Below are 21769 nucleotides of genomic sequence, written 5' to 3'. Positions count from 1 at the left end.
TTGTACATTTTGATAAAAAATTTTACTTCGTATGAGAGGAGTCATTTGTTAAAGAATTGGAGACAACCTTGATTACGAGATTTTGTAATATTTCAAATAATGACTATCAAATATAATAAGATGAGATATTAAATATAATAAGGTGAAATTTTTTTTAACCAATCTGTTACTATTGTACCAAAAGGTAGAAAATAATACTTTATCAGATTCTGGAGGTGAAAAACAAATTATAAAAGCATGAGGCGCTGAAACGACAGTATTTGGAAACTGAGCCACAATAATTATCATATGAAAGAGAATTCCTAGGCAATTATTAAAAATCGACAATACATTTAAATATGATCGAAATTCCTGCTTACTTACGATATTCTTATTGCTCAGGGGTTTTCGTTCAAAAAATCTAACAATCTATTTAAATGTGATCGAAATTCCTGTTTACTTAGGGTATTCCTATTGCTCAGGGGTTTTAGTTCGAAAAATTCTGAAGCACTGATTCTTTTTCTCATCTATAATTTTTTGAATAAAAAGTATTTTTTTCTTTTTAGTATATCAATAAAAACATATTTTAAACAAATTATGTAAACACATTTTAAAAAAATTAAATTTTTTTCTATTTCCTCTTTATTTAAAATATTTTATCATTTTTAACATATTTTTATTTTGTTGAAAGAAAGTTCTCGATTTAATATCCACTTGTCGTCTTACTGGTAATACAGGCAAGATCAACTGGGACATTTAATTAGAGAAATTCGTAAGCATTTCCTCAACAACCTGCCCTTAATAGCTAATGTAATAAATTCTGTGATATTTCTTTCCTGTATTTTTGTACTCATTTTTGAAAAGAAAGCTTTACAGCTATTCTTAATAGATACTGATAGGGTGGTGGGTTAGTGAACTCCGATTTGGCTACGAATTTTGCGACAAAAATTAAGGTTCTGAAAAATACAGTGATTATGGAGATATTTTTATGAGATCAAGAGAGCCACTTAAAAATTATGTCACGAGGATGTCATACGAGAATTAATTCTCTCTTTGAAATATTGATCGCAGAGTGCACTCTGCTCTAGCTGCATTCTGATAGCTATTATTTTGTTCTATCTGCTTTTGTTGTAAGTTTCTGAAATAATGCTCTTTCAGCCTATTTTGACTACTTTTTTTCCTTTCTGTACTTCGTGTTTCTTTGTATACTAACGTATAGTTTTTAATTACAGTTTACTATACAGTTTGTTTGTGCATCTATATATAAAAAATTTAAAAATTCATAAAGAATTAAAATGATTTCTTTTTCAGTTCTTCAAACAAAACTGGAAGCTCTAAACTTGTCGTCACAAGTAGATTTCGATGCAAGTGACGATGAAGATATGGACATGTCACCAATCGAGTCTCTTTCTTCACCTGAAGTGGACCCTGGGCCTAGTTCGATTGAAGCCCGGACAAATGACAACACGCGAAATGGTCGCCCACCTTTGGTAAGGTTACATTTTACTATTGATTTCAATACTGCAATATAAATCATAAAAGAAGATTTATCTTACCAATCCAGTCTTTTATACTAGAGCTTAAAATTTCTAACAACCTTTATAAAAAAAGAAGCCCAAAAAATTATTTACTTTAATTGCTTGAAACATTCTTCCATTGATGAGAAAGGGAAGCTTATAGAGAAATATGCTGATCCGGTTGCTGTTTTCTTCAGCATCAGATCCTGATTCAGAATTAGGCCCATACCGTAAACTCTTGAGGTACTCCAAAAACCGGATATTTGGATCCATAAAACAAAAATAATATAAAAGATAGAAACCTTTTGAAAAAATCCTCAATTGGGTACCATTTTTAAACAACTCGTGGACTTTAAATGATTGCAAACTTTCCTTCGCTTGCTTCAAATTCTTCAAAAACAAACATTATCTCCAACTAAATATTCGTAAATTTCTATCATGACAAAAGGCTATTCAGATAAAAAAAATGCTCGCACAATCAAAGTAACTGTGTACTCTTTTGTGTTTTCCCAGAATAACCTAATCGAGAAGTTAACTGAATTTTTTTAGCCACATTGGAAGTAAGAACGGGATTTTAAGGTATTTAGTTTCTTTTTACATTTTTCTGAAATGGCAAATTAATCTTTTTAAAGTGTTGTTGAATTTTAATGAAGACTCTGATTCTTTTTTCATTACGAGGCTCTGTTGTTTTTATCGATTTATTTACTTACAGTTTATACAATTTTAGATTTTTTAAAGTTTAAAATGCTTCGAAATTTTTAAAGGCATTTTTTATTCATTAGCTAATACTTCCGAAGCTAACAAAAACACTGCATTTAAATACAATTTCAATTTCTTTAATTTCCCATTTTTTAACCAGTGTAATTCTAGCCTATTTAATATATATATGTATAAATCAGATACATTCAATTGCATTAATTAGAAACAGGAAAGAGTGGAGAAGAAAAGCTGTAATTAAATTTAAATTAAATCTTTAATTAATTCAACAATTGTTTTCTCCAATTTTATGAAATCTTTGCGACCCAATCAGGGATAATCTCTTCGCATGAATGATAATTTTGGGAATAATCTCGACTCTTGCGTGACATAAATACTCCTTTATAGATGTCATATTTTTTAATTATAATTAATATGTAAATATAACGTCCATTTTGAAAATACTGGAAGGGTGTTTTAAGAAAATCTCAATTATTTTTATCAATTATTAGATGGCCTGTGCAACGTCTGAACATGTTTTCCAGTCTTCAAACTTTCACTTATCACAAACTAAGTACATTTGACTCCTGAAAGATTTATCGAATAGTGAAGTGTCGAAAACACGATTCTTCCCACCCCCGTATTCATTCAAGTCATTCTGAAACTTCGGGAGAATTCTAATTCTTTTTCAAATGTCCAAGAAGATATGCTTTTAGCTTTTTTTAAACTATTGCAGTCAACTATCTAGGTATGGCTCTATGTAAATACATCAAATTCTGCATTCTAAATTTCATTTTCTGCTCAGAGAGGCGAAGTCAAATTTGAACTGATAGATGATGTCGTTCTCAATTGTTTTGGAATCTAATGTCTCAATTTTCTCGATTTTACGTAGTTTGATAAGCCAGCATATATTTTTCATGACTTTGAATCGGATAAAAAATATGAAGGGCACAGTGAATCAAAAAAACTATAGGTCCCTCCTGATGCACTCTATGAGTTAGCTTTTCCATTTAAAAAAGAAAGGTCATTGAAGTCGATGAAAGTAATGAATGGAATATGAAAAAAACATAATTAAATGCTAAAATTAGCAGCTTTTCAGAAATAAACCTAGTACGAACTGCCTGTTGTCTATAAATAGTGAACAGGTATTTCTGATTTCAATACAAGCATGTTTATTGAGGTCATGTGACTATGCTCGGGAAAAAACCTTTTTGAATGATGCTGTAAAATTATAATATTTTTGAATAAAATAGATTGAAAGAATATTAATGAAACCAAAATATAACAGTTAAATGCCAAAAGTTGTTTTAAAAAATTGTTGGAGAAATGCAAGAATTTGGGCTAAAAAGAAATATAAAGCAAAATTTTCTAGTTTAAAAGTTTATCAAATAATTTGCTCAAACTCCTAAAGATAGCTCAGTAAATATATTTCCTAGTTCCTGGACTAAAGGAAAGCTCTCCTTTTATCCAATCTTTAAATATTGGGTTTCAACTGATAAATAGAATGATTTTTTTTTTTTTTTTTTTTTTTTTTTTTTTGCACTGTGAAGTTTTAAAACAACCATAGAATATTTTTAAATGATCAGATTGTTTATTAGCTAAATCAGGGATTGCAGGAAATGTTGAGAAATTATTATTTCAAATTTGCAATTGAACAAAAAATTTGCTTTTGATTTCGATTTACGACGTTTTTCGCTCGAGAATTCTATTAAAATTTAGAATTTGTGAAATTCGTATTTAAAGATATAAAATAGCCTTATGCAAATAATTTATATTTGCATAATGTATATTTTATGAAAATCGATATAACTTCCCAAAGAATAAACTTATAAACAAAATTCAAAGGCTTTATGAAGAAGACTGTTCAGATATTAAGAATATTGAATTAAAAAATTGATATTTTTTAATCAATTTTATAACGTAGCTACCTAATTTAACATACTTATTCAGTGTGCCATAAATATCGCCTTCCAGAATTATTTAATTATCATAATTAGATTTGAATCGAGAGTATTACAACCAAAACCGAAAAGAATCAACAGCAGACATAACTCGCTTTATATAGAGTTCCTCTATATTGGTTATTTGTGTTAGTCTGAAAAATTCATCTAAAGCTTTCATCAAAATGTAATATTAACCAACAAAAGACGATATATCAAAGAGATATCAAAATTCTTCAGAATGCTTTTATCTATTAGGAAAAAGTAAAAGTGAAATAATAAATTGAATAATCGTAAAAGGATTGGAATTTCAAAAACGGCTGAAAAACTGACTGTTCCGTTGGTTCAACATGCTATTTTTAATTCTTAATTATTTCCTATGAACAGTTCGTTTTCCAAAAGAAATCGAAACCCAACAATTTCATGAAAAATGGTTGTCATATTATCATTATGGACCGGTAATCGGTTTCTCTAGATCCGTTTGAGGGATCCAGCCGCTATTATTATTCATTATTCATTTTCTTGAGTCCCACATAGTGAATAAGATTGATTTTTTTTTTTTATTGTCTGCTACTTTTCCGCTTATCTAATTTCATTCTGCAGTCTTTATATACAGGGTGGTCCAAAAAAAACTTCCCCTATATATGAAACCCTAGCGGCCTATCCGCTCAACCAATCGAACCAAAATTTTAGACATGGTTGTTTGAAGGTATGCGCTGGAGATTGTGATGATTCCAACCAACGCAGAACTCACGGTTACGGTTACAGTGAGAGAATTTTGAAATTTTCGAATGGCAACACCCACTTTTTCCTTGCGCAAATTGATCCGCGTATTGAAAAACCACAAATGGCGTTGGAACGATTAGCGTGTGACGAAAATTGCTGCCGTAAAGCATATGCAAAGAAGAGCATTATAGACTAATGACAACACAGAGAGGAAAGAGAAAAAAGTTTTTATTGGAATGGAAAGTTATAATTATAGGTTTTCAACGTGTTCACCTTCGCAGGCGACAACGCATTGCATTCGGGAGATTATGAACAACAATGCCGAACGTAACATAAAAGGAAGAATCTGCATAACTCCTCGTGTTATGACATCTTGCAATTCTGACACATCTCATGGACCAGGCGTATACACCTTAGATTTCAGATAACCCCAGAACCAGAAATCCATAGGAGTGAGTCGGGGGATCGCGGTGGCCACGAAACTGCAAAGTTACTAGAGATGACACTATCACCAAAGTGTTGTTGCAGCACTGGTCGAACACATTGGGCGACGTGTGGAGGAGCCCCATCTTGCATCCATACAATGTCCCTAATGACATTTCGTTGCTGCAATTCAGGAATAACGGAATTCTGCAACTGTGTCAGAATTGCAAGATGCGATAACACATAAAGTTATGCGGATAGGCCGCTAGGGTTTCATATATAGGGGAAGTTTTTTTTGGACCACCCTGTATATCTTGTATACCTTATTTACAAACTTTCTGGCTTGTTTCACCGCATTCTTTCTCAGAAATTTCGAGATGAGAAAAGTCAGCAAATTAACTTTCAATTTTTCTTTTCAAAAATGCTGCAGATTGCTTCTTTTGCAATTTATGGAAAAAAGGCTAGTTTAAAAATATATTATTTCATAATTTTGAGGATGTCCTCATCATCATTAATATTAATGTTTGTAAATTCTTTTATTATTAGGATTTTAAAACGATATTTAAATATCAAAATTGATGAAAATGAGCCTATTAATTCCTTGACATACAAATGGTTTGTAATAAATGCTAAAATTAAAGTCTGTTTTGGAAATAAATTTAACTTCGTTTCATATAAGAAGCTAAACAAGAGTGAGATATTTAAACGTGTTTACACAGTTTTGAGCTTTGAAATCAATTAATATTAATCACTTAACAGCTGTTTTAATATCAAACAGTCTATAGATTGAAATTTACTTTAAAGTTATAAGTAATGGTGTTAAGTAGAAATTTTTGGTTGCAAATGTATTCAAAATAAGATAAGAAATTACTTAATGTTATTGAAAAAAAAATCTGCAGTTAATTTTCAACAAGTTCAACTTTTTAAACTTTATGCATGGCAAAATTAATGAATTAAATTTTTTCCTTCTTTTCTGCAACTGTATCCTTATAAAGGCTGTATATCTGTATCCTTAAAGCTGATTGAGTTATGGTTAATCGAACAATATGGGGAATGTATATCATATTAGAAATAGATGTATTTCAAGATTTGAAGAAAAAGGAGATAAGACATGAGATCAGTTTTACGAATGCTGTTTTACGAATACTACCTAGACTCACAACACAGTAACGAACTCTCTGTTCTTTCATGTTGACGAAAGCCATCTTTTCATGCAAAGAAAAAAGTACATTACATATCTCAGTTAAGTTTCTAAAGAATGAATTCGCAGACGAACTTTTTCTTTTAAATATGATATGAACAATTAATTCCACAGGATGAACATAAAGAAAATAAATGATGATTTATATTTCGAATATACTATACAATTTTTTTCGAACAACATTAATGAAGAATACTCCATTAACTGGAATGACTATTCATTTATTGTTGTATGATCTCTTCGGTAATTTCATTTTGTTTAGATATAAAAAATTCAATTAACTATTGCGAATATTTATGAATTCTCAAACTTGGTCTGATTTTTTTAAATATGATTTTTTTTTTAATTTTAAGTTACAATCTGTGGTTTCGTTCCTTTTATTAGAATTAAAATTATAATGGCATTCTTTTAATCAATAAAGTATTTAATTGGCTTCACTTAAATTTTTAATATGCTACTTTTTAATTATGAATTATTTATACTAATGTGATAGTTATAATTAATAGATTTAAATCTAAAACAGCACGACCCGTAGCTTTGAGTGGTTTTGAGAAATTCTCTTCGAAATTTTACAGTGCATGTTAACTCAAAATTGTGAAGTAGAAATTATTAAATGCTTTTGTAAGCTACTTTTTCCCCATTTCAACTTATTGCACTCAAAATCAGAAAAGATAAAGCATTTTTCAACGCAAAAAAATTATTCAAAATATAAAAAATGCATAACTTGTTAATGATAGTCACAAGATGAGTGGGCTAAAAGATGTGTGGCATTTTTTAAGACCATGGGGTTGATGGGATTTATTAAGCTTTCTAGTTTTTAAATATTTTTGGCAAAATAATTTTTTTAATAAATAATTGCAAGGAATTCTTTTTCTTTTAATAATTTACGTACTCACATTGGTTATATTCATCGAAAGCACACTTTTTTTAATATGAGTAAATGAAAAAATAATGTCTGTGAAGACTTTAAGAGAACTGCCGAAATTTGCACTTGAGATTCCACTTAGCCCTAGAGCATTAAGTCGTAAAGCTTCAGCGAAAAATATTCGAGTTTTGTTTAGAACATTCTTTGGATAAATTCTTATTTACGTAAATGGAGTAGTCATAACTTGCAAAGAACATTAATGGAACCGTACATTTTTTTTAAATGAAACACACTACAAAAAGCAATTTTATGTTTCTATGCGGTGCGAAATTTTAGATAAAAAAGTTCCTTGCTTTAGTTACTTATGAAGGCCCTCTTGCAGCTGAAAAATATATCCTACAAATTTTAAACATTCTTGTAATTGATCTAAAGAATCCCATTGCATTTTTGTATATGTCCTTATTTTCATTGCTTTAAACGGCAAGAGAAAGTAATATGTCATCTTTTTATTCTTTACAATTCAGGTATTCTTTAATAGTGCTCTTGTTACAGGAACGGGAAAACTTGTCTGACTAATGTATTATATCTAGAAAATTGTATAAAAATTTAAAAATTGTGATTTTTTAAATTAATAGCAGAGCAATTTCATTAACTTAAACTAATTTCCTAAATTATTTTAAACACTTCTGCAATTTACAATGCTTTCATATTTGCAACAAATAATAAGTTAAAGCGCCTTTTAACCTTTTTTCAAAACTCTTTATAAATGGATGCCAAATTTGGACACATCAATATTTATTGAACCATGATAAAATTCAATTAATATCCGCTGAAATATGACGTCATGCACATAACTGTTCACAAATAGCTTTAAAAAGATGTAACACTGATGTAGCATGTTCTACATTATTTTAGAGTACTCAATAATACCATAAAAATGATGCACTTCATCTATGGCATCATTTGAGAAGTATCTGTTAAAATTCCGTGAAGAATGACCATATTTTCATTAATTAAAAATGCTGACGAAATCAATAAAATCATTTAACGATAAAATAATATATAGATAGATAAGTTAATGTAGATAAAGGTGAAAAAGTTGCTGTTCTTTTATCCCTCTAACAGACTCAATGGTACTAAATTACTCACAGAGTAATAACTTTCTTAGGGACAGTAACTTGAAAAACGACTTTGTCTAGAATAGAATAATGGTCATGGAAGTAACAGCAATATTACTAGTGATTTATGATTTATTGCTTAACTCGTTTGATATATTACTCTATCATTGCAGTTTGTTTCTAATACATGAATTACCCAGAATAACTTCTTCCAACTCGAAAATATTCGAGCACTAATGCCAGGGCGTTTACTTTTTATAGTTCAGCGAATAAACGGTATATATTTTCAACCTTTCTATGGTTAATTTGGTACAACACTTTTAATTTTTATGTAAATAAAGAGGAAACAATAAAAAAGAAACTATCAATAAAAAAATGAAAGTTGGTTGAGTATTGTTTAATATTATGGTCTGCATTGATAAGTTTAATTTCCCTCATAAAATTTTTTGGAATATTTACTTTCACCTGGTACATTCTTTGCTTTTACATTTTATTGATGTATTTGGTCTTATTACAGTTTGGTTTGATTCAATTTCGCTATGATCTTACTTAGATATGACTTTTGAAATAATGTTTTGCTTATTATTATTATGCAATTTATTGTCTGTGATATATTGTTATTAATTCTTATTTTCAAAAACCTCAACTTATTGGGATTTCGAGTCACGAGGGTTCAATACTTGGACGAAAGTCAGACCCCTCACAGAAAAAATTCCTGTTTTGAATCCCGGCCTGAGCGTGACCCTTGAAAAATTCTTCAGGCCGGATTCATCATTTCCTTCCTTTTTATTCCATTTAATTCATTATTGCATTCAAACTTAATACTTATTTCTAATTTGGATGAAGAAACAATAAGCTTTTTGCTATTTACACACTTTGTTGATGCAGTGAAATGTATAATTAAGCCACTTCATTAGAAGCAACTTGATTTACGAATCAATAATTTTATTCAATACATCAGCAAGTTTAATTTTGTTTACCCAATTTAAAATCCTATGAAATAAATAAATATAGTAATGAAAATATAAATAAAAATATTGCAAAAAATATGTTAAATGGTCTTAACTCTTTTTTACAAAATTATTTAGATATTTTTAGTGCAAAATATTTCTAATGTAATCTTTCATTAATAGAAAAAGTAATTATCTAATAATATTTTATCTCTATTTTTATACAAGGATTATACAATTAAAAAGTATTATTCACTATAATGTCACTACTTTATAAACGCCTAAAATTTGATATAGACAATCCAAAACACAATTGAAACAAAATTATGTAGATATTTCCAGCGCACAAAATTTGTCATGAAACGTATCGTATACATCTTACTAATATCGCAATCTTTCATTAATATAAAAAGTTATTCCCTAAAGGCGTGTCATCTCTGTCTCTACATGGGGGTTATCTCAGCTTTAGATCATTAATAATAATATCATTATCACTTTATCGACAAGAATGATAAATAACGGATCCCACGATATATTAAAAAACTATTGTTATATGTCATTCATGACATTTTCTTGACATTATAAAGCCTAACACTTAACATAAATAAATCGTATTCAATAGCACACATGTTTAGAGCTCTTTTATTAAAATTGTATGCATTCAGGTGGGGTATTTGGGAACGGATTTGGGATACAATATCCTTCTTTTCATTTAAAATGATATGATAAGATTGATAAGAAGCCTATACTTTTGAAAGTGTATAAACATATTCTATAGGGCTCATTAAACAATGCCTTTTTTCCATATTAATTTATTAATTAACCAATATTACTTACAGGAATGCTCTTAATTACCTCATTTGCTTCTAGTTTCTTCAGAAATTATAAAGAAATTGGGAACACGTGTTTCGGTTTATGATCACAGTGATAAATTAATTCAAAGAAAATATATAACTGAAATGACGAAAAACTACTATTTATTGCTTTGAAATGCATTTTACTGCATATTTTCAGTTATTTAAAAAGCACAATTTCTTACTGTTTTTCGGTAAAATTATCTTCTATGTTGTAGAAAATCACATATTAATTATTATAACTGTCTTTATACTTATAATTTGGAATAATTTGTAATGATTATGTTTCCAACTTTTCCAGGAAAGTTGGAGAACTTTTATTAAAAAATAAAAAGAAATGACTGAATATTAACACATACGACAGAAATATTTAATATTTAGAAACTCGCCTTAAAATTGGGTAAAAATAAATAGTTCAATTTTGTAGTAGAAAATAGAATTTCCGCTTCTTGTAGAACGTCCCATCTACTAATCAATATATTTTTCTGTCATATTTACACTACCTGAAAAAAATAATTTAACTGACTGAAAAATTAGTTTCATTGATAAGATGTTTGAATATAGCTTTCATCTTATTCTAATAAATTGCAAACTGATCATTAACCATCAAAACTTTTTGATATAGCTAGTTTGGTGTTATTCAAATCTGTACCATAATTAAGAAAATCACTTCTGTAGCTTTACTAGTAATGGTCTTCATTCCGAAATCTTCAACGCTATCGATCAAAATATACATATTTGTCGAAACATTAGTCATGAGTAAATCGAGATAAATTTCTTCCTCCATCTCTGCAGCCTCGACTTCTTGTTGAAAGGAGTCGAAATCATCATCAGAGTCTTCCATCGGATTTTCTTGCTCCTCGTCATCAGTTTTCTTGTTCTCGTCTGTACTTGATGTCTTGATGTTAAATGATTTTAAATCATCATTAATAAGAAGCTTTCATTCGTAAAAAATAATATGTATGTAGTTCACATGGTAGGTTCTTCAAAACATCAATTGTTGATTTAGTATAAATAATAATAATTTAGTATAATAATAATAAATAAATTATTGGCTCGATGGAATGCTATACCTTTTCTAGATTTATGTTCCTTCCTACCACATAAAATATTATTCCAAATACAGGAAATATATAGATTTTAATTATATTAAAAGCCTATTCAAAACTATCGTGGAATGGAAATAGCCAATAGAAGATGAGAACATCAACCTTTTTAACTGGACAAATCAAAAAAAAAAAAAAAATTCTCGTACTAATCAAATCCTATACAATCAAGAAACTACCTACTTAGCAGTTTACCTTACTAATTACTTATATAGAAAAACAAATAAGAGAACTTAAGGTAGTTTTGTTTTCACTTTTTTTTCAAACATTTGAAATTAAAGTAAACAAACGAAATAAAATAATCCTGCAAAGAAAAAAAACAAAAGGTTTTTCCCCTTCATACACAGTTTTTTTTTTTTTTAAGTACATGTTTTCCAGTTCGTTAAAGTCTTACTAGTACTTACTGTAATCGCCGCTCTTAGTTACTCTTTGTCCCCAATTATCCCCTTTGACTCTACTAGGAAATTGTGAGGAAAGGTCTTTTTATTTTCTTTTATTACTAGCATTTAAAATGAAAGTAACAGCATAACTTTTACAAAAGTACTATCATTTACAAGTATATTAAATTATATATGTGTTCCATTAAATATAGTATCATTACGTTATAAACGGCAAGTAATTACTATTCATAAGATACATTTAAATACACACATTTTAAACAAAAGTTTAATTAAAACTGAGAACTATAAAGCCCCGAGTATAAGCTTTTCTGTTTCCCTTTATTAACAGCATTTAAAAACAAGAATTATTCTGAGCATTGCTTTCAAATGCAGTAAAAGGAAATGATATTCCGAAAGAATGCATTTCAGTTCCCACACAATCGCATTAAAATGCGTTTCCTTTTGGTATTCATATACGCATTTGGAGAATCGCATTTGAAAGCGAGAAATATTATGACACGTTTCCTCTGCGCAAACTAATTACCATACACGGAACAGAGAAGATGACAATTTGATGTTGCTAGAATATCGGTAAACGCTTTTCTGGTCTGTAGACAATAGAATTGAAATTTTAAAGTTGAATCGCATTCAAAATAGAAATGATTTATCTTGAAACCGACAATAGAGGCGAATAATAATTGAAAGGAAACTATTTTTGGGAATCTATCAAAATTCAGGGTTGAATATCGATTCATATTTAAACATTTCGGTGGTTGCCATATTTTCTGTGAAAATTTGGAGTGATATTCATACATATTATTCCGATACAAGAATTTATTTATGGCATATTTTCATTGCAAGAAATGTATAACTTCTTTTGCTTTAATTTAAGGATCCATATCACATTTTACATATATATACATTGTATTATTCTAATACAAGAATTTATTTATGGCGTATTTTTATTGCAAGAAATTTATAACGCCTTTTGTTTTAATTTAAGGATCCTTATCACATTTTAAATTGGACTGGAATTGTATCAATAATAGAATTTGTAAAATTGTAGATTCCATCCGGATATATGATACCGATCTAACTCAGATAGAGCGTTTACATTACGTTCTTTAATATTAACTGGCAAAAGTTGAAAACCATTTCTTAAACATTTTTTACATAGATGCATCAAAACATATTGAACCGTCAATCTAAAAATCATTTCTAACTGACGTACTCTGAAATCTTAGAACAAAATGTAATAAACCATACTAAAAACTAAATCTTTAGATACTTTAACCATACTAAATGACTGTATTAGTCTACATTTTAAAAAGATTTCAGAATAATATCCTTACAGTACGATATCAAACATTATTAATAATTAAAGAATTATTTTACGAAATATTTCCATAATTAATTAATAATTCCAATATTGAATATAAATATATTCAATATTGGAATATTGATATTAATAGAATAATATATATATATATATATATATATATATATATATATATATATATATATATATATATATATATATATATATATATATATATATAGAGAGAGAGAGAGAGAGAGAGAGAGATTAGTATTAATATTAATAGAATGTTGGAATATTAATTAATTAATATTATAATATTGGAATTATTTTCGAATATTTCAAAATTAAAGAACAAATTTATTATTGTACTAATTTCATATAAGGCATTGTGAGTGATAAAAAATTAATGAAGTTAAATGTTAATTAGATAATTTGTTATGGCAGTAAATCTTTCTTTGTGTGAACACTTTTTTGTCCTATTTTTTCTTCCCTAAATTTTTAAGGCTCAATGTAGTATAAAAAAAGAAAACTGAATACTCTTTACTGTATTTATGACCATATTTTCTGACAATATTTTATAGCGAATGAAAATTTAAATGACTATCTTCAGTAAAATAGCACTTGATTTTTCTTTCATTTTAGGGAAGTTAGCAAAAAGATGCTAAAATGCTCAGATTTTAATTTTGTTTCGAAAATAATTCCATTCATTTGCAACTGCAGCATTTTATATTAGATTCAGATTAAAATGGAAGTGAACTGAATTCATGTCATTAAATGTTTTTGTATGAGTATCATAATATTAAACCAAAAAAAGCCGTTGTTTCAACTTATTGATTGAATCTAAATAATGATAGAAAGATTACTTCCTCATTATCCCAGTTACCATTTTCCTCAAGCAAAACATCTTCAATAAACCGTCACTATACTTATTTTAAACGTAATTAAAATCGTAAGACTTGCCCTCCCATTTTTTTCAGTCATCTTCATATAGAATAGCTGTTATTAGAATTTGCCTGTTAAAGAGAAAAGAATTCACGGTCGATTTTATTTAAGCTAAAAATGGAAAAATCTATGTGTTGGAAATCCAGAAAAGGAGACGACGCATTTCAAGTACCAGCGATGCTCTAAAATCTTTTTTAACATTGAAGCGAATAGGAAAGAATCAGTATAAGAGCAAAACGAGGTACCATAGGATTCGCTGTATATTGATAAAAAAAATACATTTTTTTTTATTGATTATTGCTTTGTTCGTCTATTTTATTTCTTTTCAAACCTGTATACTTTCCTCGCAGAATTTATTCCATATATATAAATATCAACTGTTAGAGAAAACATATTGCATGCATGGATGGAATCATTTCGCTAACAGCTGGAAAAGGGTTACAAATGGAGAAAAAAGGAAGAAACTCTTATCTTAACAAAATTTTAAAGGCGTTGCTTTTATAAAATTATCTAGTTATTTTCCAAACAGAAAATATATTTTTATATAGAGTATGTGTTATTCAAATAGTTTAACAGAAAAGATTAACTTCGATATATGCTGATGGCCATGTAACATTAGAGAAGCTTAGCACTCTATTGTTGAACAGCCTGTTAGAATATAGTAAGCTCCCCAAAGCTTTGCGTTCCTAAGTTCAATTAAGAGGCGCGCGTCTTAGAGATTATGCGCTTATCCATGGAAATCGAAATTAGCGGACTAAATGGTCAGCGATTTTGACATCTCCTAAGAAGCTTAATGAAGGATCTCGATCAACGTATTAATTCCCCATTAACTCCCTAAATTCTGAACAGCAGAATGTTATGTTGAAATTCACTAAATTTAGTCTATGACTGATTTTAAAAATCTTGACCAGATCCCACTAATTTTATAAATTATACATCCAACACTTAATGAAATTCCTCATGATCAGTCATCGATGCCTTTTATTTAATTATTTAGTCTCGTTTAAATTAAATGATAGCTATAATCTTTCATTTCATTTACTAATAAAAAAAGTCATTATTCTATTTCTTGAAAATTTATTTTAGATAAAATAAATGCCTGCACAAAGTTTGAAGCTTTTCACTTTCATTTTCAAAATGTTTTTATTTTATATCTATATTATTTTTTAAGTAAATGTTTTACAATTATATATATTAGTCTGCTTATTATGCGATTCAAATTAGGTTTATTTTCATCAGCATATACTACACAAAGATACACAAATATCAACAATTTTTTTAAAAAATACTATCTTAAATGCTGCAAACATAATTTCATTAAAATAAAAATTTGCCATAAGTTTTGTCCAGATAACTTTGTCGCCATTATAGAATATTGAAAATTGATTACGGTGAGTGATAAAATACTTTATAATTGAAAATAAATGTGTGCTATTCATAATTTATTTAATGATGAAATGAGAAAAAAAGAAATAAAAATTATCAATACCCAAATGATGAGCCGCAAGAGGCGGGTTAGGAGGGGGAGAAGGTACATTGTATTGAAAAAGATTTTTATTTTAATTTTCCAAACAATTTAGTTATACATTTCTCACATATATATTTGGATATATGAACACAATTGTTTTTTACAAATTTCATAACCTCTTTTTAACAATCCTACTTTTATGTTTATACAAAAGATGTTAAATGCATTATTTCGTAAACTATCTATATTCTGCTAATTAATTTACATATATCTGAATTGAACCCATGCTATTAAATTGTGTATATTAGAACTCTCGAAACTTTACATGAAATAAAAATGTTTCAAATATCACGTGAGTTATTGTTAATTAGAAAGTTATTTTAGAAGTATATGACAAATTAGTAAAATTACGATCCATAATTAGAAACGATTATGACTGAATGAAATCCATAGGCAAAAAGTTAAATGACTAGTTGAAAGTTAAATGATTAAAAGTTAAATGACATGAAAGTTAAATGATTCAGACAGGCAAAATCAATAAACTCTTGCATGTTAAATTCATTTAATAAATTGCAGTTATTTGTGAAAGGCGTTTCTCTATCCTTTCTTTATGTTTAGTGCCATGATTTTGTTTTTTCTTCGCTTCATTTCAAAAATACCCCCTCCCTTAATTATCAGTACCAAATGGTTGTATCAATATAAACCATAACAACTGCAAATATTTGATGGGAGTTTGCGAAACTGAATTAAAATACTGCTGTTGAAAAGTGGATTATTATTCGTGAGCAGGAATAAAAGGAAATATAAAATTCACAAAAGTAATGGCGTGGGAATCGACAAATTTTCTTAAAATTTGTGAAACATTAAAATATTGAGTCTTTTATTTTGGAGTACCAGATGACAAATTTTCTTTAAAGCTGTGAAACATTACAATAATAAATCTTTTATTTTATGATGCCAGAGCGAGTGTTCTACCTCATTTTTCAAAATAATTGAGAAACTAGGAAAAAGACCACAAATTGAGATAAAATAAGGACCATAATAATCCGTATGATTAAACTTTAGCATGCGTTCAGATTCACATTCACAGAGGAGCTTCATGGAATTCAGATTCCAACTGCGATCTTCCAACTCCGAAGCATAGCAATTGCAACCTGTTAATCCTGCTCCAAAACATCAACATGATTATGCGTGGAGCATAATCATTTTTTTCATGGAATATTCCGCTATTATCTTAGTTGTACACACGCATTGTACAATATTGTATGAAATTTAACAACATTCGCAATATTGTATAATATTGTTGAATAATACAATAATACAATAACGCACAATATTGTGGAACGGGCTGTAATATTTCGGTAATAAATTCCGTAAAAACATTATACGTTACAGTGGGAAATTTTCATGTGAAAATGAATATGATTAAAAGTTCAGTGAAAAAATGAAATTTAGTGAATAAAATGAGGCGATAAATTTAATATTTTAATCAATATTAGACACTGCCATATATAAAATATTAAAGTATATTATTAAGGTCATCAGACATTATTGACAAAACAAATGTATTAAATTATATAACATAATATGTTTGTTCACTGAGCTGCAGTAGTAAATAATCTGCTGAGCTGCGGTAAAGATAAATTTATCGGTACAAAATAAAAGTAAAAGAATCAGTCCAGTGAAAGTTTTTGAGGCAGTGCATTATTAAAAAACACTCTTAGTGCTGATAATTCTTATTCTACCATTTTTTGTTTCTTTTTAGTATAGAGAGGTAATTAGTATTCCTTAGATATTTCCACTACACAGACTAAAAACCACAAGATATTTTCTCTGCAAAACTTTTCCATGAACTATTAGTAAACGATAACGATGTAAGATCAAACCATTTCGTGTCCACAATTCCGATAGATCTAAGTGCCGTACTTCGTAAAAATTTTCTCTCTTTCTGTTTACTTCTTTCGATGAAGAAGAAAACTATTGAAACATCTTAGGTTTTGAAAGAGGATTTTCTTCGCTGAAACCAATCGCATTGGGACTGACGTTAGGATTTGGAGATATTTGCGAGTAAGCAAATACTGTATCTCAACAAATCAAGAAGAAATATTTATGTGATTGCATTTTCATCCATTCTGATAAATGAAAAATTATCCTTTTTAAGGTTTAGATTGAAATAATCAAGGACTAGGTCCTTAATTAAGCTGTTGAGTTTTTTACACCGTCGAAATTACATGCTTGCGATTTTCTGATAACGATGATGATGTCGTATCCGAGTTACAATGGAAAGAGGGATGCAGTAGCTTCTGCGGGTAAAGGCCCTTGAGCACCCGAGGGCAGAAGTTTAACTTCTAACTCATATGAAGATAATACTCACACACTCGCTTGCACAACCCCTTTTTACAGTGGGAGTTTTTTTCACAAACCTCACAGATAGAACACAGGGGGAAGAACAGCCATGCCCGAAGCAGAACTCGAACCCGGGACACCCAGAACACGAGGAAAACGCGCTACAAATAGGACAGGATGCCGGCTGCTGTTTTCAAAATGAATGAAATGAATTTTAATACTAAATAAGTTTTATTGGTAATTTTTCATATAAAATTTGTAATATATGGAATGATATTCTTAATAATTGCTTATCAATAGCATTGAAAGAAAAGGAGAAAAATCCTGAAAAATAGTTATTCAAAATAAAAATGTTAGGAAAGGTTAACGATTATTCATCAAAAAAATTTCAAAAAAGAAGAAAGAAAAGGGGAAAGAAAATTTTTGCATTTAGATTCAAAATATATCCACAGTTTTAAAAAATTCTGAGAATAAATAATCTCCTTTTAAAAACAGAAGTGTTCTGCTTTTTTCCTGTTTTGAAATCTACAAAGTACAGTTTACCTGTAGAAGTAAAATCACGATTATTGGTAGTTTCGCAGAAAAGATAGGACAAAAAAGCAGGACTAAAACTGCACAAAGTAGGATCTAAACATCACATGAGTTTATTAAAGTTTTATTAGTAATGTTTCAAATAAAAGTTCTTATATATAAAATAATATTCTTAACAATTGCTTATCAATAGCACTGCAAGAAAAAGATAGAAATTCTGAGAAAAATCATTCAAAATAAGTATATTTTGTAAACTTTTTTTAAAAAAAATTTAGGATCTAATAGCTTTCTAAACGATTATTTATCAAAAACGTTACAAATAAAGAAAGGAAAAAAAGGGGAAAGAAAATTATTGTATTTAGATTCAAAATATATCCATAATTTTAAAAAATTCTCTGTGTAAATAATCTCATTTTAAAAACTGAAGTGTTCTGCTTTTTTTTTTCCTGTTTTTGAACCCTGCAAAGTACAGTTTATCTGCGGAAGAAAAATCACGATTATTGATAGTTTCGAAGAAACGGTTGGACAAAAAAAGTAAAACTAAAACTGTACGAATTTGGATCTAAACATCAAATGAGGCAGAAGATACTCTCAGCTACATCTACCAGATTTCCTTGGTTTAAGGAAGATTTCTTTTTCGGAATTCTGTTGCATGGAAGAAGATTCGGACATATTAGCCTTCATACTGACTTGCTTATTTCGCTTTTTTAAGGGGAAATCATTCGTTTGATGATCAAAAATTGCTCTTACTTCCCATACGGAGCATTTTTTATTATTATTTTTATTAAATAGATTGACTTTGAAAGTCGAAGCTTATGATGCTTTTATCTTATTACTGTGCAAATGGAAAAGGATGGCGGAAAATTGCACTGCATGGTTTCAGAATATTTACCCTTTCATAAAGTACATATTTTGTAGAATGTATTCCGAATATTAATTATTACATTGGAATTATAGTGTTGATATTGTTATCAATATCATAGATTTTCACCTTCAGAATTTCCAAGGATATTTCATACATTTTCCACCCTTTTTAAAATAGTATGATGTAAAAACTAAAAACGTTTGTAAAAACGTTAGTATCTATTTCTATATATTTAGATATGATAAATCATGATAGTTAATTTACTAATATTACACTACTAAAGTTGAATATTATTGTGGAAACGGAAAAAGATGATGAAAAATGCATTTCAGGGTTTTTGAATATTTACCCTTTTACAAAAGGCTTATTTTATAGAATCTATTCAAGCTCCGAATGCTAATTATTACATTGGCATTATAGTGTTGATATTGGTATCAATACCACTTGTCTTAGCGTTCAGAATTTCAGAGGATATTTCATACATTTTGCATACCGTAAAAAATTATCTCATGTAAAAACTTCTGTAAAGATGTTGGTATCTTCTTCTATATATTTAGATGTGACAAATTATATGACAGTTAATTTACTAATATAAATTTAATACTTTTTTAAGTATTAAGAACAATTGTGTTATTTGGAGCGTTTATTGGTATTATTGCTGCTAGGCAATAAATTGCAGTTTGCAAATTTTCTACAGAACTTACTAGGATCTGGCTTTGATGTCGTGAACTATCTACCAAAACATCTGGCTTCATTATAATTTTGGAAGAAATTTTGTCTTTATGTAATGTGTGCAGTAACTAAAAAAGACAGAAAATATTTCTTTCTTCTGAAAGTTCGTTTTTGGTCTTATCACTCTGTTCCAGAAGAATCCTTCCATGGGAAATAGTGACGATTATGAGATGAGAGATCCTGTCTCATAAGATAAGAGATCCTTTCTCAGATGATGAAATAAATCGCCGCTAACAATATCATATTCATCATCGCATTTATACTAAAATCTTCACATGTTAGAACTTACTGACTCTAGTAAAACGTTATGATACTGTATTTTTTTATTTTTATTTTAATGAATTTTTGATGTTAAGAATACGATTTATATAAAATCGAAGTGAAGATTGGTTCAGGTTTTGATTTCTGTATTTACTCTCTTTATTTCCCTAAAATATCTCAATAATATAATCAATTATATGATAAATTTCCCAATTGTATGATTCAGTTCATGAAATATCTCAATTAATTAAATAAAAGAAATTTCAGTTTTATCGGTAATTTATCATATTTTTAATAAAAGATCTAGAATTTTATCAAGCATTATCTTTTTAATGAACTACATCAAGTATGAAAAGGTTTCCTCGCTTAAAATTGATATGATTTTTTTCTAAGGCAAATTCATACAAAAAAATAAACTTAAGAAATAATATTTCTTTTTAAATAATTTGTAATATTCTTCAACATAACAAGAAATTTTTATCGGGAAAAAAGAATTTGCGCTTGTTGTAAATAACAATTTTAATTAAACCTAGTTTCATTTTAAGACTTATTGTATGCGAAAATTAACATTGTGAAATTTGGAAGCAAGCCATCGTGTGATTGTAATGCAGTAAAATAATTTGATTGTTTCAGTACGGATGTAAAAAATTGCGATGAAATATTCCCCCTCCAAGCCGGTAATTCGATATTTTATACCGAAATGAGTTTCAGAAGTCGTTGGGAATTACCAACTGAAATATTACTTTATTAAAATATTTTGATTAATTCGTATATTAAATTATTTTTGAATTAATAATTTGAATTAACAACAGCATTGGCACGAATTCAGTTATTAGCTTCAGGAGTCAAGATAATCCTACAGAAATTGGACTTGAGTTGAGTAATTAATATCAATTTAGAGAAAATTAATGATTAGATACCACTTCAGAGAATTATTTTCAAAAGCTTGTAATTTAGTACAACAAATTTAACAATGGTTTTGAAAAAATTCTAACTATTTTAATTTCAGATATTACCGTTAAATTTATATTCACATGTGTCCGAACTTACCATCGCTTACCTCGAGATCGCTAAATGACAAATTTGCTTTCATTCAAACTGTGCTATGATCTCTATAGCTTCTTAAGAAATAGATTTTAGATTTGTCTTAAATTGCCAACCAAAACTGCAAATGAAAGGCTTATTTAATTGATATTTTTAATTTACCAATACGTTTTTCAATGAATTTAATGATTTTACTCTTTTCTTCAAAGTTTTAATGTGAGATAATTTTGAAAATGCCTAATTCGAAATTTCATTGTTGTAGCTTTGGATATATACCCAAAATTATATAAATTTACATTTACTTTCATGTGTTGATTGCTAAATTCCCATTTTGTAGCTCTTTTTTGCTATTTTAAAAAGAATTATTAATTAAAATATTTTTTGTTTGCTACTCAGTCTAGCGTCATTCATATTTTTAAAGAAAGAAATAACGAAAAAAGTTTATGCAAAAATGAAAAAAGAAAAGATTTCGATGGTTTGAGTACAAGAGGCAACATTAATTTA

At 28.4% G+C, this 21769-nt stretch overlaps 1 protein-coding gene across 5 annotated transcripts in view; it reads left to right on the top strand.

Moving 5' to 3' along the window:
* The window catches only part of LOC129961017 (tubby protein homolog), a 368549-nt gene that overhangs the window by 314941 nt on the left and 31839 nt on the right, over positions 1-21769 (top strand). For all 5 annotated transcript variants that reach the window (XM_056074806.1, XM_056074807.1, XM_056074805.1 and 2 more), the window contains one exon: positions 1291-1469. In XM_056074806.1, coding sequence (XP_055930781.1) covers positions 1291-1469 — 179 coding nt within the window. The remainder of the gene's footprint in view (positions 1-1290; positions 1470-21769) is intronic.

This window comes from Argiope bruennichi, chromosome X2 (genome assembly GCF_947563725.1).
Source record: "Argiope bruennichi chromosome X2, qqArgBrue1.1, whole genome shotgun sequence".
Taxonomy (NCBI): domain Eukaryota; kingdom Metazoa; phylum Arthropoda; class Arachnida; order Araneae; family Araneidae; genus Argiope; species Argiope bruennichi.
This window is presented reverse-complemented; position numbering and strand designations above follow the sequence as displayed.